Genomic DNA, 17,793 nt, shown 5'->3' with positions numbered 1-17,793 from the left:
TTTTCAAAAATTTAGCTAATTCATTAGCTAAAAGTTGAGTTTTTTTATGTTGGTCATTTTTAGCTACGGTTTGTGTTTGCTCCTTCTTAGAATGGTTTTTTTTTTAAATTTTAATTTATAGAGACTGATTTTAAAGAGACACGCAGTAGCTTAATAAAACAGTCTTAAGCAGCCTCATAATATTAAAGTTTATCAAATTCCCCCCAGTTATGCACAGAGCAGCAACTTTTAATTGGTATTATATAAATAACTTTATGTCAATATCTTATATAATATAACTTATGTAAAGTAAAACCAAGATGCAACCTGTAACTAAAACAACTGCATGCTATAAATAGTTGCATAAGAAATCAATAGCTTTGACACGCACCATAATTATCGATGTTCTTACTCAGGCGCTGCCTTAATGTACACATGAAATGAGGACAGTGACATTGTTATTAATATTTGAAGTATAGTATATAGGTGAGGCATAGTTATATCTAACTGTAATTATGTTCTCTAGAAACTATTAGGAGTTATACAAGACTTATATAGCTCATGTATGTGCGGTGCTGATTTAGTTGACCTGAAGCCATAGGTTTCAGTAGTATTATTTTTAACTGCAGGATTAAAATGAAATAAGGCGTGCCACCGCATTCTCTTTATGAGTTGCTCAGTAGTTGTGTAATAAGCCTAAGTTGTGTAATAAAAAAGTGGATGATAAGTACGACACTGAGTTTCCACCATTGTCGTCGCAGAACAAAACCCTTAAAATGGAAATGATAGCCCTAAAAGGGATATCATTTCCATTGTCATTACCGAGGTGGTTGGTGAAACTACTGGCACTCAGAAATCGATTTTGACTGGTGAGTCCAGTAGCCCGAGAGGGTCACTGTCGTCCCCGATTTGGTTTACCGATGGGTGGACGATCTTGGACTCCACTTCATGCCGTGGAGTAGGGCAAGCGTCACGGCTGGCCTCCAGTACGGCCATCGGTCCTGCCGTGGCCTTGTGTAGCGTTGCCCTCGATGATGGTGTTGGCGACTGGGTGAACAGGCCCTCGGTCTCTGGGGTTCAGTCTGGGTAGACTGTGTTTTTCGGTGCACAGCAGAGACGTGTGCTTGCAGGAGAGGCTGGCTGGGTGGTGAACACCTCATCACAAGAGGAGCAGCAGTGTCTGTGTACACGAACGTGCCTCTGTAGGTCACGCTCTTTGTTGCAAGTAAAATCGCAAAAAGTACACGAGTGCTTCATGTTTGTAAAAGCGAATGAACTGTCAATCTGTGTGTGCCCGTATTTATAGACAGTCAGCATGTGTAAGAGAGTTGATGACGTCTTTTCTAAGCCTATAATCCGGCAGCTTCAAATTACTGACTTAATGTATCTATATTACGTTCGACAAAAATTCAGACAATTTTGAATAGTCATTTATAAGGCGCATGCTTAACACTTGTCCACTGTAGAGTATATGTATGTGTTATACTAGCAATTTTTTATGTTAACCAATTATTACCATATTGTTCTAAGATTTGCATGTTACTATACAAACACTAAAAAAATTATTAATACTCGTATTGTGTGATTAGTTAGTGACAAATGTTATCGTTTTGTATTCAAAATATGTTATTGTGGAATTGGCTGACCTGATTACTGTGCTGCCAATCAATTGTAGATTTTTCCCTGGGATTGCTATATAACCTGTCAGTTTTATCATTGTTGGTGTTTTACTGTTTGGTACTGAGAGATATAACACCAATAAAGATACTGTGTTCTTTACAATAAGCTCTGCTTGAGTTTCAAAAGCAAATACACTTGTAGTGTATAACATTTTTGTCATTGTTTCTGACTTAAGCATTGTGATATTAGCCAGCATATCATAGCTGCATTCGCTATAAGTGCTATTGACCGAACATCAAGAATCATTGCGCTTGGCTTGCTAGGGTGTAATAGTTGAGAAAAGACACCATCGAGTCTGCTTATCGGCTCACTCTCGAGTCTGTTTATCGGCTCGCCATCGAGTCTGTTTATCGGCTCACTCTTGAGTCTTTTTATCGGCTCACTCTCGAGTCTGTTTATCGGCTCACCTGCGAGTCTGTTTGTCGGCTCACCCACGAGTCTGTTTATCGGCTCATCATCGAGTCTGTTTATCGGCTCACTATTGAGTCTGTTTATCGGCTCACCATCGAGTCTGTTTATCGGCTCACCATCGAGTCTGTTTATCGGCTCACCATCGAGTCTGTTTATCGGCTCACTCACGAGTCTGTTTATCGACTCACCGAGTTTGCGTAAACTCGCTCTTGAGTTGGGAGTTGTCTATCCTCGTCGAGTAGAATTTACTTCAGTTGGTATTGGCTGTGGCTAGCTGCAGGTATGTTTTTATTTGAGTAACCAAAGTTAATCTGCTCCATGGTTGGACTGATAAAGCGGTCAGCGGTCAGCGGTCAACGGTAAACGGCGCAAGTATAATAGTTAAGAGGGCAGGCCTACTGCTACCAGCACTCTACGCTCTAAAATGTGCGGAATGTTATAACTAACTAGAGTGTTGGAATAGGTTAATGTTACTTATCTCTCCTCCAGATTGATGTTTTACTTTAGGGTCACGACAGATCTGTTTTGTGCTGGTGCACTCTTCAGGTGATTTGCGTTAAATGGATGATATAATTGCCTCTCCTGGTGTTGTTGGTGGTGTTTGTAGCTCCACCTTTGCCTGGATCGTAATGGCTAAGAAGGTATTTCTTGGAGTGTCGGCATGTGTTGTTTGTCTCATCTATTTTGTTTAAGGTGGCTGTTTCTAGCCTGCAAATATATATATATATATATATATATATATATATATATATATATATATACATATATATATATGCAGACTATATATATTATATATACATATATATGCAGACTATATATATTATATATAAATATATATATATATATTTAATATATATATATATATAAATATATAGACTATATATATTATATACATATCCCGTTATTCAGTTTATTTACGCACCTTTATTCAATCATTTAACAACTGATCTTTTGTCACATTAACACTCTTTCCGTACCGATCGGTCATTTTAGGTTCCACATCTATCACCACCAGGTTACCTGGAACTTTTGGCTCAGAACCAGCAAGCTGATTGTCATTGCCACTTGTGTCTGCTATCTCTATCTCTTCCTCTACACTTTCCAAGGAGCTTTCAGGTTGGACCTTCTCTTTGGGTTCCTCAACCTTACTCTCCACACTACTAGCATCTCTGCTAGGAACTACTCTTTCTACTGAGGTTTTATTTTGGATCTCCTCTTTGGATTCCTCAACCTTACTCTCATTTTAGTATCTCCACTAGAAGTAGCAGCAACAAATTCATTGATAATACTTAATACTATATTTCAGAGGTGCTTTACTCATCGAGCTGAGCTAGTGACAACCGGTTCTCTACTAACAGGTACCAATTCACTTCTAGAATTTCGTCTAGGCAAATCATTACTATTTCCTGGAACAACTCTATCCCCAACAACAGGAGTTTCCCTATCAGGTTTACTGATGTCAGTAATTTCCTCCACTAGCTCAGAAACCCCAGGTGTTTCTTCCCCCTGTTCGGTGATCTCTAAATAAGGAATCTTATCCTCCTGACTTTCAGATAAAACATTAGCATTTTCTACTATTTTAGAGTTGCCCTCTTTTGAGGAAGAACTATACAAGATAAGAAAATTATCAGAATCCTCAGACAATGTATTTTCGTCAACAGAATTCAACAAAAACAAGTGTTTTTTATTTCTGCGTATTTTGTTCATACCTACATTAACCCAGTAACTTTCAAGGGATTTATCCTTTCTCAAAACTATATTTTTTTAACCTACATCAGCAGGGCTTTTACCTAAATCATTTGACCAGGTTTAAACTCGTCTAACTTTGAAACTCTATACTTTTTGTTTATACCTAATTTTTTTTTACGTCTAACTTCATTTTCTCAAACAGTTCATAGTCTACATCACTTTCATATAGTAAACCCAAGTTTGATCTAATAGCTTGATCAAACATCAAATCAATTGGCGCATATCTCGAAGACAAAGGTGTAGTCTTATATGCACACAAAGCCACATCTTTATCTTAACATTTTTCCTATAATCCTTTAATAATTTTTACAGCACTTTGTGCTAAAACATTAGAACAAGGATACTATGGGCCACTAGTAGTCACAATGAAACCCATTTTCTCACCAAAGTTTCTAAATTCTTTACTAGCATAACAAGTTCCATTATCAGACCTAATAACATTAGGTATACCAAATCGAAAAAACAGGCACTTAAGTACTCCAATCATCTCTCTAGCAGTTTGAGATTATATTTGCAAACATTCTATCCATTTCGAATAATAGTTTATAGTAATTAGATAATATTCGTTATCAAACACAATTATGCTAAAACCTATGAATTAGAATCTCATGAATTAGAAGGCATTTCTGCTTCATAAATGGGTTGGTGTTTGACTTGCCCATGCATGATACTACAAACATTACATCTGTTTATATAATCTGCAATCTCTTTATACTATAACCAGGCCACCAAAAATGATGTTGAGTTCGTCTTCGATATTTTGTTATGCCCTGATGACCTTCATGACAAATTTCCAAATACTGCTGTCTCAGTGTCTTAGGAATGTACAGCCTAGAATCATATAACAATATATTATTATCCCACGGCCAAACACGAGCGAAGCGATTGTTTGAGAGATTTATGATAAATGCATATGTGCACACAACTCATGAAAATTATTCATGAATGGCCGTCGCCAACCCTTGTACCGAAATCTCATCAACAAATTCAACCATTTATCAATGGAGTCGTTTAAGTATAATAACGATACAAAACACATACAAACATATTTAAATATGTTACCAAGTCTTTGAAATTTGTAGACAATATCCTAAAACTAACCCATCTGATCGGATTATAAATAAATAGACAGGTTTTAATGGCCTAAAATTGCCATTAAAACCATGACAAGCCTTTTTTTAATCAAAATTAAAACAGGCCAACGAAAAGCCAATAAGGCTGTGCGAAAGAGAGTAGAACCATCAAGTCATGCGCATTTCACGAGAAAAGCATGCTCATTTTACCAGTTTATGGCATTGTCCAATTGCCAAAGGTTTCTAATATCGTTTTGTTTTTAATATCTTGCAAAATTCTATAATTACAAGAATACTTATTTGGCTTTATAAAATTGTTAAAAGATTTAATTATAAAAATAATCATTCGAATTTATTTATCCAAAGGTTTCTGTAATAAACGTAGACCGTTTGAGGCGTAGACCGATTTACAGGTACGAAGTTGTGGTACACAGTTTATCAGCCTATGTTTTTTTGTCCACTTACCGAAGGTTTCATTAAATTACTTAAAACGTTAGCAAAAATTCTTTACATCTTATTTACAAGCTAGGCCCCAGCTACAATGCCCCTTTATGACGAGAACATTTTTTTATTTTGCTCCAGTTTGCAGAAAACCTCCAGACGCGTGAATGCTGATGCCTGCTTTCTGTTACAGAGCGCTATCAAAGCCATTCTACATTCAGCACGACCAACTTTCAAACTGTGTATATTACACAGCAGCTTGCCATTTTACTTCTAATATTGCATTTCAGAGATATAATAAACATATTTCATTATTGCTGTTGTTAAATTACATACAGTACAGTAGGTTAGGTCTACAGCTTTAATTAATATTTTTAATTACTATTTATTAATTTGTTTCCAGATGATGATCATGATTTTATGGACATCATTGACCATGAAATTTTTGCACAGAACAATATTGCTCCTCCCAATGCTGCCCCCTTCATCACATTCCTCATTTTCAATCTTTAGATTGTCCTGATTTTCAAGAACTGCGTCACAACTTTCTAGGCAGACTGGACAGCAACATATCACAGCTCACGTGTACTGGATGTGATGAGAAACATTTCATTACATACAATGCTCAAATACAACTATGTCATACGTGCCAACAAGTTAGACCTGACACTGTTAATAAATTCAGTGCAGCCAACAATATGGACCCAGGTCCATCTGTTGAATTGTTGTCTTCTCTTACACTTATAGAACAGTTACCTATTGCTAAGGTTAATCCTACAATGTCAGTATTTCGTCTTCCGCGTGGTGGCCAATTTAGGTTCAGAGGTCATGTCATCAATTTCCCTCAGAACGTAAATGACTTTGTTATAAATTTACCTCACCAACTAAAGCAAATTGACATCATTGTCCTTTGTCGACATGTTAACCAACCTGCCTCGCCAGTCAATCTCTTTACAGTTCGTCTTTAGCAGTACCCTTTCTTTTTTCCGTTATCACTTTGGTCATGGGCTGTATGACAGGGGAATTTCTAGTAAATACCTAATCTCTTTCTAGATCCATAACCTGTAGAAATTTGCTATTCAATTAAGATTAGGCTCTCATAGTCTTGTATTCATTCAAACAGTTAAATACAGAGAAAACAGGAAACGGTAAAGTAAAAGAGGTTTGCACAGATAAAAAACAAGAGTATTATAGGGATTTGCCCCTCCATTGATTAACATGAGTAAACAACTTCAAACTGTGTGCATAATATGATTTCCATAAAAAACTACATAAACAATACTCCTACATAGCTTTTACAACTAGCAGAAGAAAATAATTGATACACGTAACCAGCGAGTGAATTATTATTGTCAATGAACAAGTAGTTTACGGAGCTCTTCAAATCGGGGGCGAGCGAGCGGTTTTGTGAAAATTTCAGTTATGTTTTTCTCAGTCGGGCAGTAAGAAGTTACTATGACACTGTTTGTGATAGCTTCTCTACAGTCGTGATACTTTATGCCAATGTGCTTAATTCGTTTCGTGTTTGAACCTGAGTTTGCTATTGTGATAGTTGACTGGTTGTCAACATAGGCATTAATTGCTGGAGTCGGGCAGTTGGTGACAGTGTCATATAGCTGACGAAGCCATGTCGCTTCCCTTGCAGCGCTACATATTCTGCTTCGGCGGTAGATACGCCAACAATACTCTGCAATTTACTGAACCAGCGAACAGGTGTAAGGCCGTGCATGAATACTAATCCGGAGGCTGAGTGTCGGTTATCACAATTGTCCGCCCAACTAGCATCTGTATACCCAAACAGTTCACCAATGTTATGTTTTTCAATTTGAAGACAGATGTCTATACTGCCTTTGAGATATCGAAGTACTCGTTTTACAGCTGTCATGTGCGCTTCGGTTGGTGATGAGTTGTACCTAGATAACACTCCCACCGCATGAGATATATCAGGACGAGTAGCAGATGCCACATACAAAAGACTACCTACCATCGATTGGTACACACAAGCATTTGCTAGCTTACTACCATCATCTTTCATAAACTTCACATCGGTAGCCATTGGGGTAGAAACAGAGTTCGCATTTTCCATTCCATATTTGCGTAGAACTTGCTCAATATAATGTTTTTGACTTGGCGTGATGGCGGTTTCACTTTGGTGGATGGAAACTCCCAGGCAGTAGTGCAAACTGCCAAGATCTTTCATCTGATACTCCGAGGCTAACGCTTGTTTAATCTTGCTCATCTCACATTCAGTATCTGACATAACAATTAGGTCGTCAACGTATACAGCAATGATGGTTTTCACTTCACATATGCCGCATACAATACACACAATGATAAGCATTTGAATTACTGAAACCAAGAGATTTGAGAAAGTTATCTAACACATTGTTCCAACACTTAAGCGACTGCTTTAAACCGTACAACGACTTTCTGAGTTTACAGACTAGGTGTTTTTTTCCTGTCTTCTCAAACCCTGGTGGCTGACACATATAAATTTCTTCCTCGAGTTTGCCGTTTAAAAACGCCGTCACAACGTCCATCTGGTGCACTAGCATACCTTGATTTATGGCCTGAGCAAGCGCTGCTCTGAGAGATGAGTGTAGAACTACTGGAGAGTATGTTTCATCATAATCGATGCCAGCCTTTTGCGCATATCCTTTCGCTACAAGGCGAGGTTTGAAACGATCGACTTGTCCTCGGCATAGTATTTCGCCTTAAATACCCATATGCATTCAATTGACTTACGTTGTGAAGGCAGCTCTGCGAGTGTCCATGTTTCATTGCTCATGAGAGCACCATACTCATTCTCAGCTGCAGCTAACCATTCATCTCGCTGCTCACACTTTTCTATTTTGATAAGGTTCAATGGTTCGACAATCTCACTAACATGACAAGCGGTGTCTATACCTAGGCGCTGTGGTGATTTGCGAGGGCGGTCAGATCGGCGAAATTGAGTTTGGTCAGCACTGCAAATGTTTACTGTTACAGTAGCAAGGTTGTCCATCCTTGGACTTGCGGCTGGGATACACGATGCGGCTGGGATACACGATACATCTGTGATACCCAACTGTTGTTCATTGAACATAACATCCCTTCTCACAACCACAGAATTAGATTGATGGTCGTACAAGCGATAGTCTTTAGACCTTACACTATAGCCCACAAATGTCTTGGAATCAGCTTTGTCGTCAAGCTTTCTATGAATAGCATTTGGTATGTAAGCATATGCCATGCAGCGGAATATTCGAAGGTGATCTATATCAGGTTTCTCACTATACCATATCTGACAAGGTGTTGTAGGCGCTTTGTGTGTGCGAGTCAGAATTCTATTTCTTAAATAAACAGCGGTGGCAACAGCCTCAGCCTATACAGATTTGGGGAGATTTGCATTTATGATCATAGCACGAGCAGATTCACATACCGTTCTGTTATAACGTTCGGCCACACCATTTTGCACTGGAGTATGTCTAACAGTCAGTTAATGACGGATACCTTGGGATTTCGAATTCTGTAGAGATATACTCGCCATCCCGACCAGAGCGTATTGTTTGGATTGATTTTCCGGTTTGGTTGGTTACTAAAGCTGCAAACTCACAGAATCTAGAAAATACATCAGACTTATCTCGTATAAAATATGTATGGGTATATCTACTGAAATCATCGATAAAAGTAACGAAATATTTACCCCTTCTTATGAACTGTGTTTGCATAGGACATCTGTGTGTACTAGTTCAAGGACACGCATGGACTTGATGTTGCTATTGGGCTTAAAGGGTTTTCTCAACATTTTTCCTTTTACACATGGTTCACACAAACCTAGTTTTACACCAGAAAGATTAGCACCACTCACCAGTTGTTCCCTGTCCATATGATGAATAGCGGCTTCATGAACATGACCAAGGCGTTGATGCCATAGCTCACCGCTGTGAGAAGTGATGTGCGCACTGTCATTTGAAGCTTCTATATCCAGGTAATACAGTTTATCTATGAGTGTTCCTCGGCCATATACTTGTTTTCGTTGGTTTTTAATCCAACATCAACTATGTCCAAATTAAATAATCAAGCCCTTAGAGGCTACAGCGTGAACAGAGAACAGGTTTGTGCTTAGGTCAGGTATGTACAGAACATCATATAACTTCGCTTTGCGATTTACTGTACTTTACGACCTAACTCTTTGATACTTTAATGTTACCTATCCCAATGGCGTCTACAGAGCTTCCATCGGCTATTTCTACTTTATGAGGTTTGTCAAATGGAGTAAACTCACTGAACAAACTTTTATACAGAGTCATGTGCATTGTAGCGCCTGAATTTATTAGCCAGCATTGATTAATTTTACCGGTGAAGTCACCACCTGTACCAGCCAAAAAAGCTGACTCAACCGTGTCAGGATAGCTATCTGCTGCATGCTTAGCTTGATGTGGAACATCTTTGAGTTCTGCATTTTTTCTCTCTTCGTTTCTCTCTCCACAGAAACATTGAACGTGGCCAGTTTTATTACAGTACCAGCAAATAACCTGGCATCTAATTTGCGGTCTAGTAGCCGAGAGAGCAGGATCAGGGTTGGCGACAGCATTTCTTTTACTAGAGGCTGATACTGAGCTATGTTCTTTTTGTTTCTGTTCTTTGTTTAGAAGAGTTTGTTGAATAAATTCTAGCAATGGCTTATCTTTCTGCGTTTCGAGATCAGTAACTACAGTTAAATAACTCTCCGGAAAGCAGCCTAGAAGGATTACAACTTGGTCTTATTCAGCAATAGGTGATTTGATAGCAGCTAGCCGATTCGTGAGATCTTTCATATTCTTTAGATGACTTTCAATTGATGCGCTCTCAGACATTACTGAGCAAAAGTAGCGCTACTTCAAAAACATTTTATTAGTTAGAGTGTTTTTCTCAAAATGTTTAGACAGTCATTTTATTAGCTAGAGTGTCTTTCTTAAAATGTTTAGACAGTTTGTCCCACGCCTCCTTGGCTGTTTCACATTCAGATTTAAGGTAGAGCAACTCATCGCCAACCGCAAGCACAATATAAGATAATGCCTTGCTCGAGTTCCTATTATAGGCAACTTTCACAGCCCCATCAGCTGTGCTTGCCGGAGCAACTGTAGTTCAATCAATATATCCAAGTAGCTCCTTAGCAATCAGCAGATGTTTAATCTTGAACTTCCATGTGGCATAGTTGCTGCTAGAAAGTTTGTCTACACACCATTTATCGTTCATAATGATCACAGATGACTAATCTTACTAGTTACACAGTACATATAGTGTTCCTGGGCCCATAACCTGTAGAAATTTGCTATTTAATTAAGATTAGGCTCTCTTAGTCTTGTATTCATTCAAACAGTTAAATACAGAAAGAACAGGAAACAGTAAAGGAAAAGAGGTTTGCACAGATAAAAAACAAGAGCATTACGGGGAGGTGCCCCTCCATTGATTAACATGAGGAAACAACTTCAAACTGTGTCCATGATATGATTTCTATAAAAAACTACATAAACAATATATAAACCTATCAGTTCTTTACTAAAACTATCCGATTCAGACGGCCATCTTGAATCTGAATCTATATAGCTTCTTTCTTAAGTTTCTTTTCTTTTACATCTCTATATGCAGAAGAGGAAACTATCGAGTTAACATAAGCTTCTACCTTATTAAAATTAGCTTTACTTACCTCATCACAAACAGCACCACTGTTTGGATGACTAAACAAATCAGCAATGAACATATCTTTCCAGGAGTATGAAAAATATCATAATCATCCAATTAGTCTTAACGTGGTACCCTTACGAATAACTTAGACAAATATTTTTCACCTAGAATCTCAATTAAAGACTTATGGTCAGTTTCTAGAGATGGATGTTACGTGCAGGGTACCTATCCAAATCTACTGCCCATTGGGAGCAATTGAGGGTTGTTCAGATAGGCCATGACTAGCCACGAGCTAAAGGGCCGTGGCACCTGAAGGAAGCAGACGGGGCATTTGCAGAGACCAAGGTGGCCATGCTAGAGTTTGGTGTCTGATAGCAGGAGCTCTGATCACAACTGCTCTCCTCGTTTAACTTGGAGCGGACAGCTATGGGGCCTCTATTGAGTGAAGAGTGTAATGGCAGAGCGCTTTGATCAGGGTTGTAGTGATAGACCTACTGGCCACCCAAATGGCAATATCAAGCCTTCGAGATACCGATGAAAGCCCGGTTACCAATAAGAACTCGGAATACTGAGGGAACAGCCAATTGAATGTGAAGAAGACTGAGAGTTCGAAAAGAAAATATAGAAAAAATTGTTTGTAGAACAAAAAAGGGCAGAGCCTAGACTGTGAATAAAAAAATAAAAGTTAGAAGAATCAATCGTTGAAGCTGAGTCGTACTGGGCACAGATTCTTTGCATGTATGTTCTTGATAGATTGCTTGTCATGCATGTATGCTTATATATTCATTCAGTAAATATATATTTCATTGGCGCCTAAAACCATTACTTTTACTATGACGCCAATTATTGAGCTCTAAATTATTTTAGCCCTAAACTATTTAGTACCCCACGACTTGACCCTGTTTATTGTTGTTACAATTTAACTGTCTGTACTTGCATGTTTTACTCAATGATCTATCACTATCTCTTTGAAGACCTCTAACTCTTTCGACACTCGTTTTCCTTGTCTATTTTATTACCTCAAAATAAATAGTATGAGCTCCGCCTGAACAGATTACCAATTATGACTTGATTAGTAGTCCAGTGTTTAAAGCTGACTACAGTTAACAGGCCAACATAAGATGCAAGCGGAGGTTTTACATGATTAATAATCAGACCTCATTTCACACTTTAATATAATATCAACTTTCAAAATAACTGACTTTGATGTATGCGTGTACCCCAGCTGATTTATTTTATACATTAACAATTACATTTGCGTATAATTCCATGTTATCTAACACCAAATGTAAATATTTTATATCCAATTGCAGGCTGCTCATAATTCTAAAAGATCAATATTTTAAGTTCATGCATATTATCTTACAGTGAGTAACAACGGCACAGTAAAGAAGCTCAGTTTAAGAAATGTTGGAGAGCAATGAGTCGCTGCTTGCGGTATGTCCGCTAGAAGAACATCACTTAATATATTTTGTTACTTCACTCATGATCAACATCATCTCGGTGGCTGCAAATATTTTTCACGTAATCACCCTGTGGAATATACCTAGTGTGAAAACTCAAAATTACTTTTGGATACTCTCCTACTTGTCTTTAGCAGACGTCGCTTTCAGTTGCATGGCACTTCCACGCTTGTTCCAGACATTACCAAAGTTCTCCTCTGTTAGTTATCAGAAGGTATTTATAGGTTATGTTTTTTCTGATGGGCTGATTCTTTCTGCAATGTATTCTCGATATGCTTTGCTGACACTCGCCATCTTTGACAAATACTATGCTATATGCCAACCATTTAAGTACAAGTCATCTAAAATACTTAATGAAATTCACAAAGTCTCTTTGGTTCTGTGGATCATCAACACAGTGTTCTGTGTAGCTGTCATGTTTCTTCTGGCTGCCATTTGCATATTGAGAGGAACACCTGCTTCAGACATGAGTGAGCATCACAAGACACTAACAATCGTTTTACTTGCTTTATACACAACGCTGCCGCTTGTCGTTTCTACCGTGCTGCTGAGTTTTACCTACAGAGAATTGCAGAGGATGAAAAAAAGGACAAGTTTCAATGACAGTCAAATAGAACTGCTGAACACTTACCGTTTCATAGCTGGAAGTTTCATCATACTTTATGTAACACTCATCCCAATGGTTGTGGTAATCTTTCTACAAATATTTTCATTTCATGACAAAGTTTTAGCTATATACATTGTATGTTGCAACGCAAGTTAGTTTTACCAGCCAGTCACTATTTGGGTTAGCAAATATTGTCTTTTATGCAGTTTTAAACACTCAGTATGTTACCAAAATTAAAAATTTTAAATTCTTCCGTCCAATCGGGATTGGCCACAGAGATGACGAATCTACCGAAAATTAGCACTTTATGATGGAGAATATAAAATGTTTTATATATCTGAAACGAACTATTGAAGAGTTTGGCAAATAATTAATATCAACGATTTGAGAGTCTGATTTGTAGCATACAAATCTAGCATTTGACAAGATAGAGAAATTAAGGTGTCTAATTAATTGTTAGCCTAATTAAAAGTTTATCACAATTACCTTTAAGACTCTTCATAGCACTTGCTTTACGTCTTCAATATTGTTACAATTAAAGGCTACTCATTTCATTCCGAACTAAAATTTTATTGATGTCTAATATACTTACCATTTATTTTAGATTTTATAGGTTTTATGTACACTGTAGTTCTTACAAATGTTTTTTGTCTAATGGTCGTAAATAAAAGTTCTGTTAGACAGATAGACGCTTCTTTATAAAATCTGCAGTAAATTTATCACATCTAAACATAAAGATGCTATGCCAAAGTTTTATTTTAGTCTACCTGCGATGTCTACCTGCGATGAATGTAGTAATGGTTCATATATTAGTACAATATGAAGGTGATTAAATATTATATATGTTGCAAGTTTGGTCAAATTACCCCTCCCTCTCTCTTTCTCTCCCACTCTCTTCCTCCTTCCCTCCTTCTTTTTCTCTCTCTCTCTCTCTCTCTCTCTCTCTCTCTCTCTCTTTCTTCTCCTCCTCTTGCATACAATGCAATACCATTTTCTAAAAATCGAGTTAAAGTGTAGAGAGTCAACCTATGTGTGCTATACTTGGTGTACTAGAGAAAAAGATTCTTTATTAACTTAGGCAAAGAAAAATCAATAGTTTTAGTGTATCAAGACTTCTGGTGGCTGGCTAATTCAAGACTGTTTTATTTTTACATTACAAGCAATATATATGTGTATGCAAGTCATCAATGATTCACCATAGTGACGATTTCAGGTGCAAAGACAACAACACCAAGAAACAAACATATTGCCACATTATTGCAATTGTTGACAGTATGATTCAGGTGGCATACTTATGACCCTGATACACTACATCCCTTACCAATTTTACAAAATTGAAAGCTTACGTAATACAGGTACATAGGCTACAAAGGAGGATATGACAATTTTTGACAATTCAATAAACATAGAAACATATTCCTTCCTTTTCTTCCAAAAGCAGAAATATTCACATGAAACATATGCAAGATCTGTTGAGAAGTTCACACAGTACTAACTCAAATTCTGGCTGGACTAAACTAGAAACACTACACACAGTAGATAGCAGAGAGACATCACACACAGTGAATGGCTGAATAACGTCACATTTCAAAATTGAGCAAACAGTGCTGACTGGCTAACTGACTAGTAGATTTACTGGCTAAGCTGACTGACTTAAAACAGGGAATCGTCGTCCTCGTAGTCAAATAATTTCTGTGCCTTCTCAACAGCTCTGATGTTATTCTTTGGGCAGGCAGGGGCTTTTGCTAAATGACCGTTGCCCCCACATTTAAAACATGTGCGCCCTTTTGCTGGGCACTTGTGGTTAATCCGTTGCTCTAAACCACAATCACCACAGATTGCTTGTCCCTTGCTGAAACAATTCCTCTTGACTGCATTCATTTCAGATTTCACATCTGGAAGTGTAATCTGCTCTATAGCGACCTTGGTATTTGCTTCTTGCAATAACACAGTAATATCAGTTAGCTTTGATTCCTCAAGTGCGATCAGCTTTGACCTCAGCATTGTGTCCCGCATGCCACGTAGAAATTGTTCCACTAGGTTGACGTCCAGACTACTGGCAAACTCACATTGGCGAGCTGTCCTTTTCAAGCGGCTGACATATTCATTGAGATTCTCACCCGAATTCTGTCTCATCTCTCTGAATGAAAGTCGTTCCACCAGCCAGTGCTTTGACGTACCAAAGTGCTTGCATACAAGGTCAACTAGGCCACTGTATGTCAAATCCTTAGGCTTCTGTGGGGCTGCCAGATCTCGTATTGTATTGTATTGATAGCCTTTCAAGCCCATGAGCAGCATGTGCTGACGAGAGTCTCCCGTAACCTTGTTCACAGCAAAATATATCTCCAACCGCTCCAAATATGACTCAACACTCGTAGAGTTGTCAAATTCTGGCAAATTAGCCATGGCTTTATTATCTGGCATCCTCGTCGCCAATTTAGTGTATCAAGACTTCTGGTGGCTGGCTAATTCAAGACTGTTTTATTTTTACATTACAAGCAATATATATGTGTATGCAAGTCATCAATGATTCACCATAGTGACGATTTCAGGTGCAAAGACAACAGCACCAAGAAACAAACATATTGCCACATTATTGCAATTGTTGACAGTATGATTCAGGTGGCATACTTATGACCCTGATACACTACAATAGTCTCAAAGTCTGAAGTTCTAAACTGCAACAAAAAAGGTTATTTGTTTCTTAGCAGGTACAACACAAAGAGTATTGTATCTTTTTTGAAGTTGAACATGCTGTGGCCAAGTTAAGGAAGTCCTTTCATCAAACGTGTCAAGTCCAAACACAGTTACAGTGAGCAGTTGTTACACAAGCTAGAGAGAATTAGTAAAATAAAACAATAAGCTAAAAGCTTTCGATTCTGCATGAGATAGTAGGAATTAAAGCTTTATTGTCTATGGCAACAAATGCGTGTGATACGAAAGCATTAGAATGGCTAAATGGCTACTCGACTAGTAGAAACTATATAATAGATGATGTAGCAAGCATACATACACATCAGTACACATACACATAGTAAGTATACATATACATCAGTACACATACACATAGTAAGTATACATACACACCAGTACACATACACATAGTGAGTATACATACACTTTCGTTTGGCCAGACAAAGACAGTACGATATCTCATTTTTTCGTTTGTTTTTCATTTATTTTGTTTTCTCGGTTCGAATTAATTGTGTCATTACTGAATTATTTTTATTGTAATCGTAGCAAAACCGGTTTAATTTAGCTATTACTTGCTAATTATTTCACATTTACATGTACATCTAAACCTTTTAATAGCTATTTTGTTTTTTTAATTCATTTGATTTGCAAAAAACATTTTTTCATGATATGAAGCTTAAAGGTTACAGTTGTTTGATAAAGTTTGAAAACCTTTGCAGTTGTTTTTATTTTCTCTTAAACTGTTTCAGCAACACAAAACACTTTTCTTATGATATTTAGTTTAAAAGCTAAAATGGCAAGCATTGTTATATATTAAATACAAATCAACTTTCTGTGCAAAAACTTTTTTATTCCTCGGGCAATGCCGGGCAGTACAGCTAGTTGAAGTGTATAGTGAACTCTGGTTGCTCAATGCAACGTGTAATCAGCTTCATTCTTTTCTAGAAACTTCCATGTCTAAAGGAACCAACCAAGTTTCTCTATTTGCTCCCCAAGAATCAAACAATAATTCCAGCAAATATTTCCCAAATATAAATGGGTGCAGTTCAATATGTGATAAACATTTAATTTACTGCACAGTCTGAGACTTTCAGGTGCCCTGCTTTTTTGGCTCATCCAGGCTTCTTTTATAGTTTTTGTGCGATGTTAAGACTCACTTCTTGGTTGCAGGGCAGACCGGATGTCTATATCGAGGGATGTGTTGGCCGAGCTAGGGCTCGGTCTTGGCATTGATCGCTACATCTTTTTTCTTTCTCTCAACCCTGGGCTCAGTGATTGGCCACCACACATGTTTCCTTAAATTAAATTAGGACCACTGTATTTCTTCTTCGTAATGGTGTCTGAAACTGCACTTCTGTCTACACAGCGGTTGAACATAAGAGCTAGACGCTGATGCTCACTCTTAAAGCTTGTCTAGCTATGTTCTGTTGATAACTTGGCATATTTCTGTAAAAAAAAACATTGCAGTCAGAGAAATTCTTTAGACAGTTTAGTAACACTTCCTTATTTCACAGAGTCATGTTGTGAACTTTAGATTTATTTGGATTGTTTTAAAATTATCCAAATACACAGCAATCATGACAGTTTTTTTTATTTCTAAGTTTAGTTTTTTCCCGTTGGTTACTTTTAGCTACTTTTGGTTACTTTAGCTGTGTTTCCTTTTTTGTTGTTCTCAATTTCCTTTTTCCAGTTCTAACTGCGGTTTATACATGGAGACCTATACATGCTTAAAACAATAATTATGGCTCACCAGTTTTTTGTCTATAGCCTGTGTTTTGACACGTATTTACAAACAGTGCCGTAGTAATGTGGTTGTGTTGATAAAATCTATATGTATAACAGCACAGGCAGTATGGCATCAAGGCAGACACAGCATTAGCACCTTACAATAATTAAACATACCGCCAACATAATAGCCTTTTTATGAGATACAATTAGGAGAACGAATGCATGAAAATATATATGCTGAACAGTATGTTAAAAAACGCTGCATGTGAATAATATGTAGGTATCGCAGAGCATGACAAACATAACATGACATAACAAA

General features: G+C 37.6%; 1 protein-coding gene across 1 annotated transcript; it reads right to left on the bottom strand.

The window, feature by feature from the left end:
- Positions 1–14,705: 14,705 nt before the first annotated feature.
- Positions 14,706–15,476, bottom strand: LOC137407208 (uncharacterized). Its single transcript, XM_068093812.1, has one exon. The coding sequence runs from the start codon at positions 15,474–15,476 to the stop codon at positions 14,706–14,708; it is 771 nt and encodes a 256-aa protein (XP_067949913.1).
- Positions 15,477–17,793: the final 2,317 nt, after the last annotated feature.

The sequence above is a fragment of the Watersipora subatra genome, chromosome 10, assembly GCF_963576615.1.
Source record: "Watersipora subatra chromosome 10, tzWatSuba1.1, whole genome shotgun sequence".
Classification (NCBI taxonomy): Eukaryota; Metazoa; Bryozoa; class Gymnolaemata; order Cheilostomatida; family Watersiporidae; genus Watersipora; species Watersipora subatra.
The sequence above is the reverse complement of the archived record's forward strand: the minus strand, read 5'-3'. Positions and strand labels throughout refer to the sequence as shown.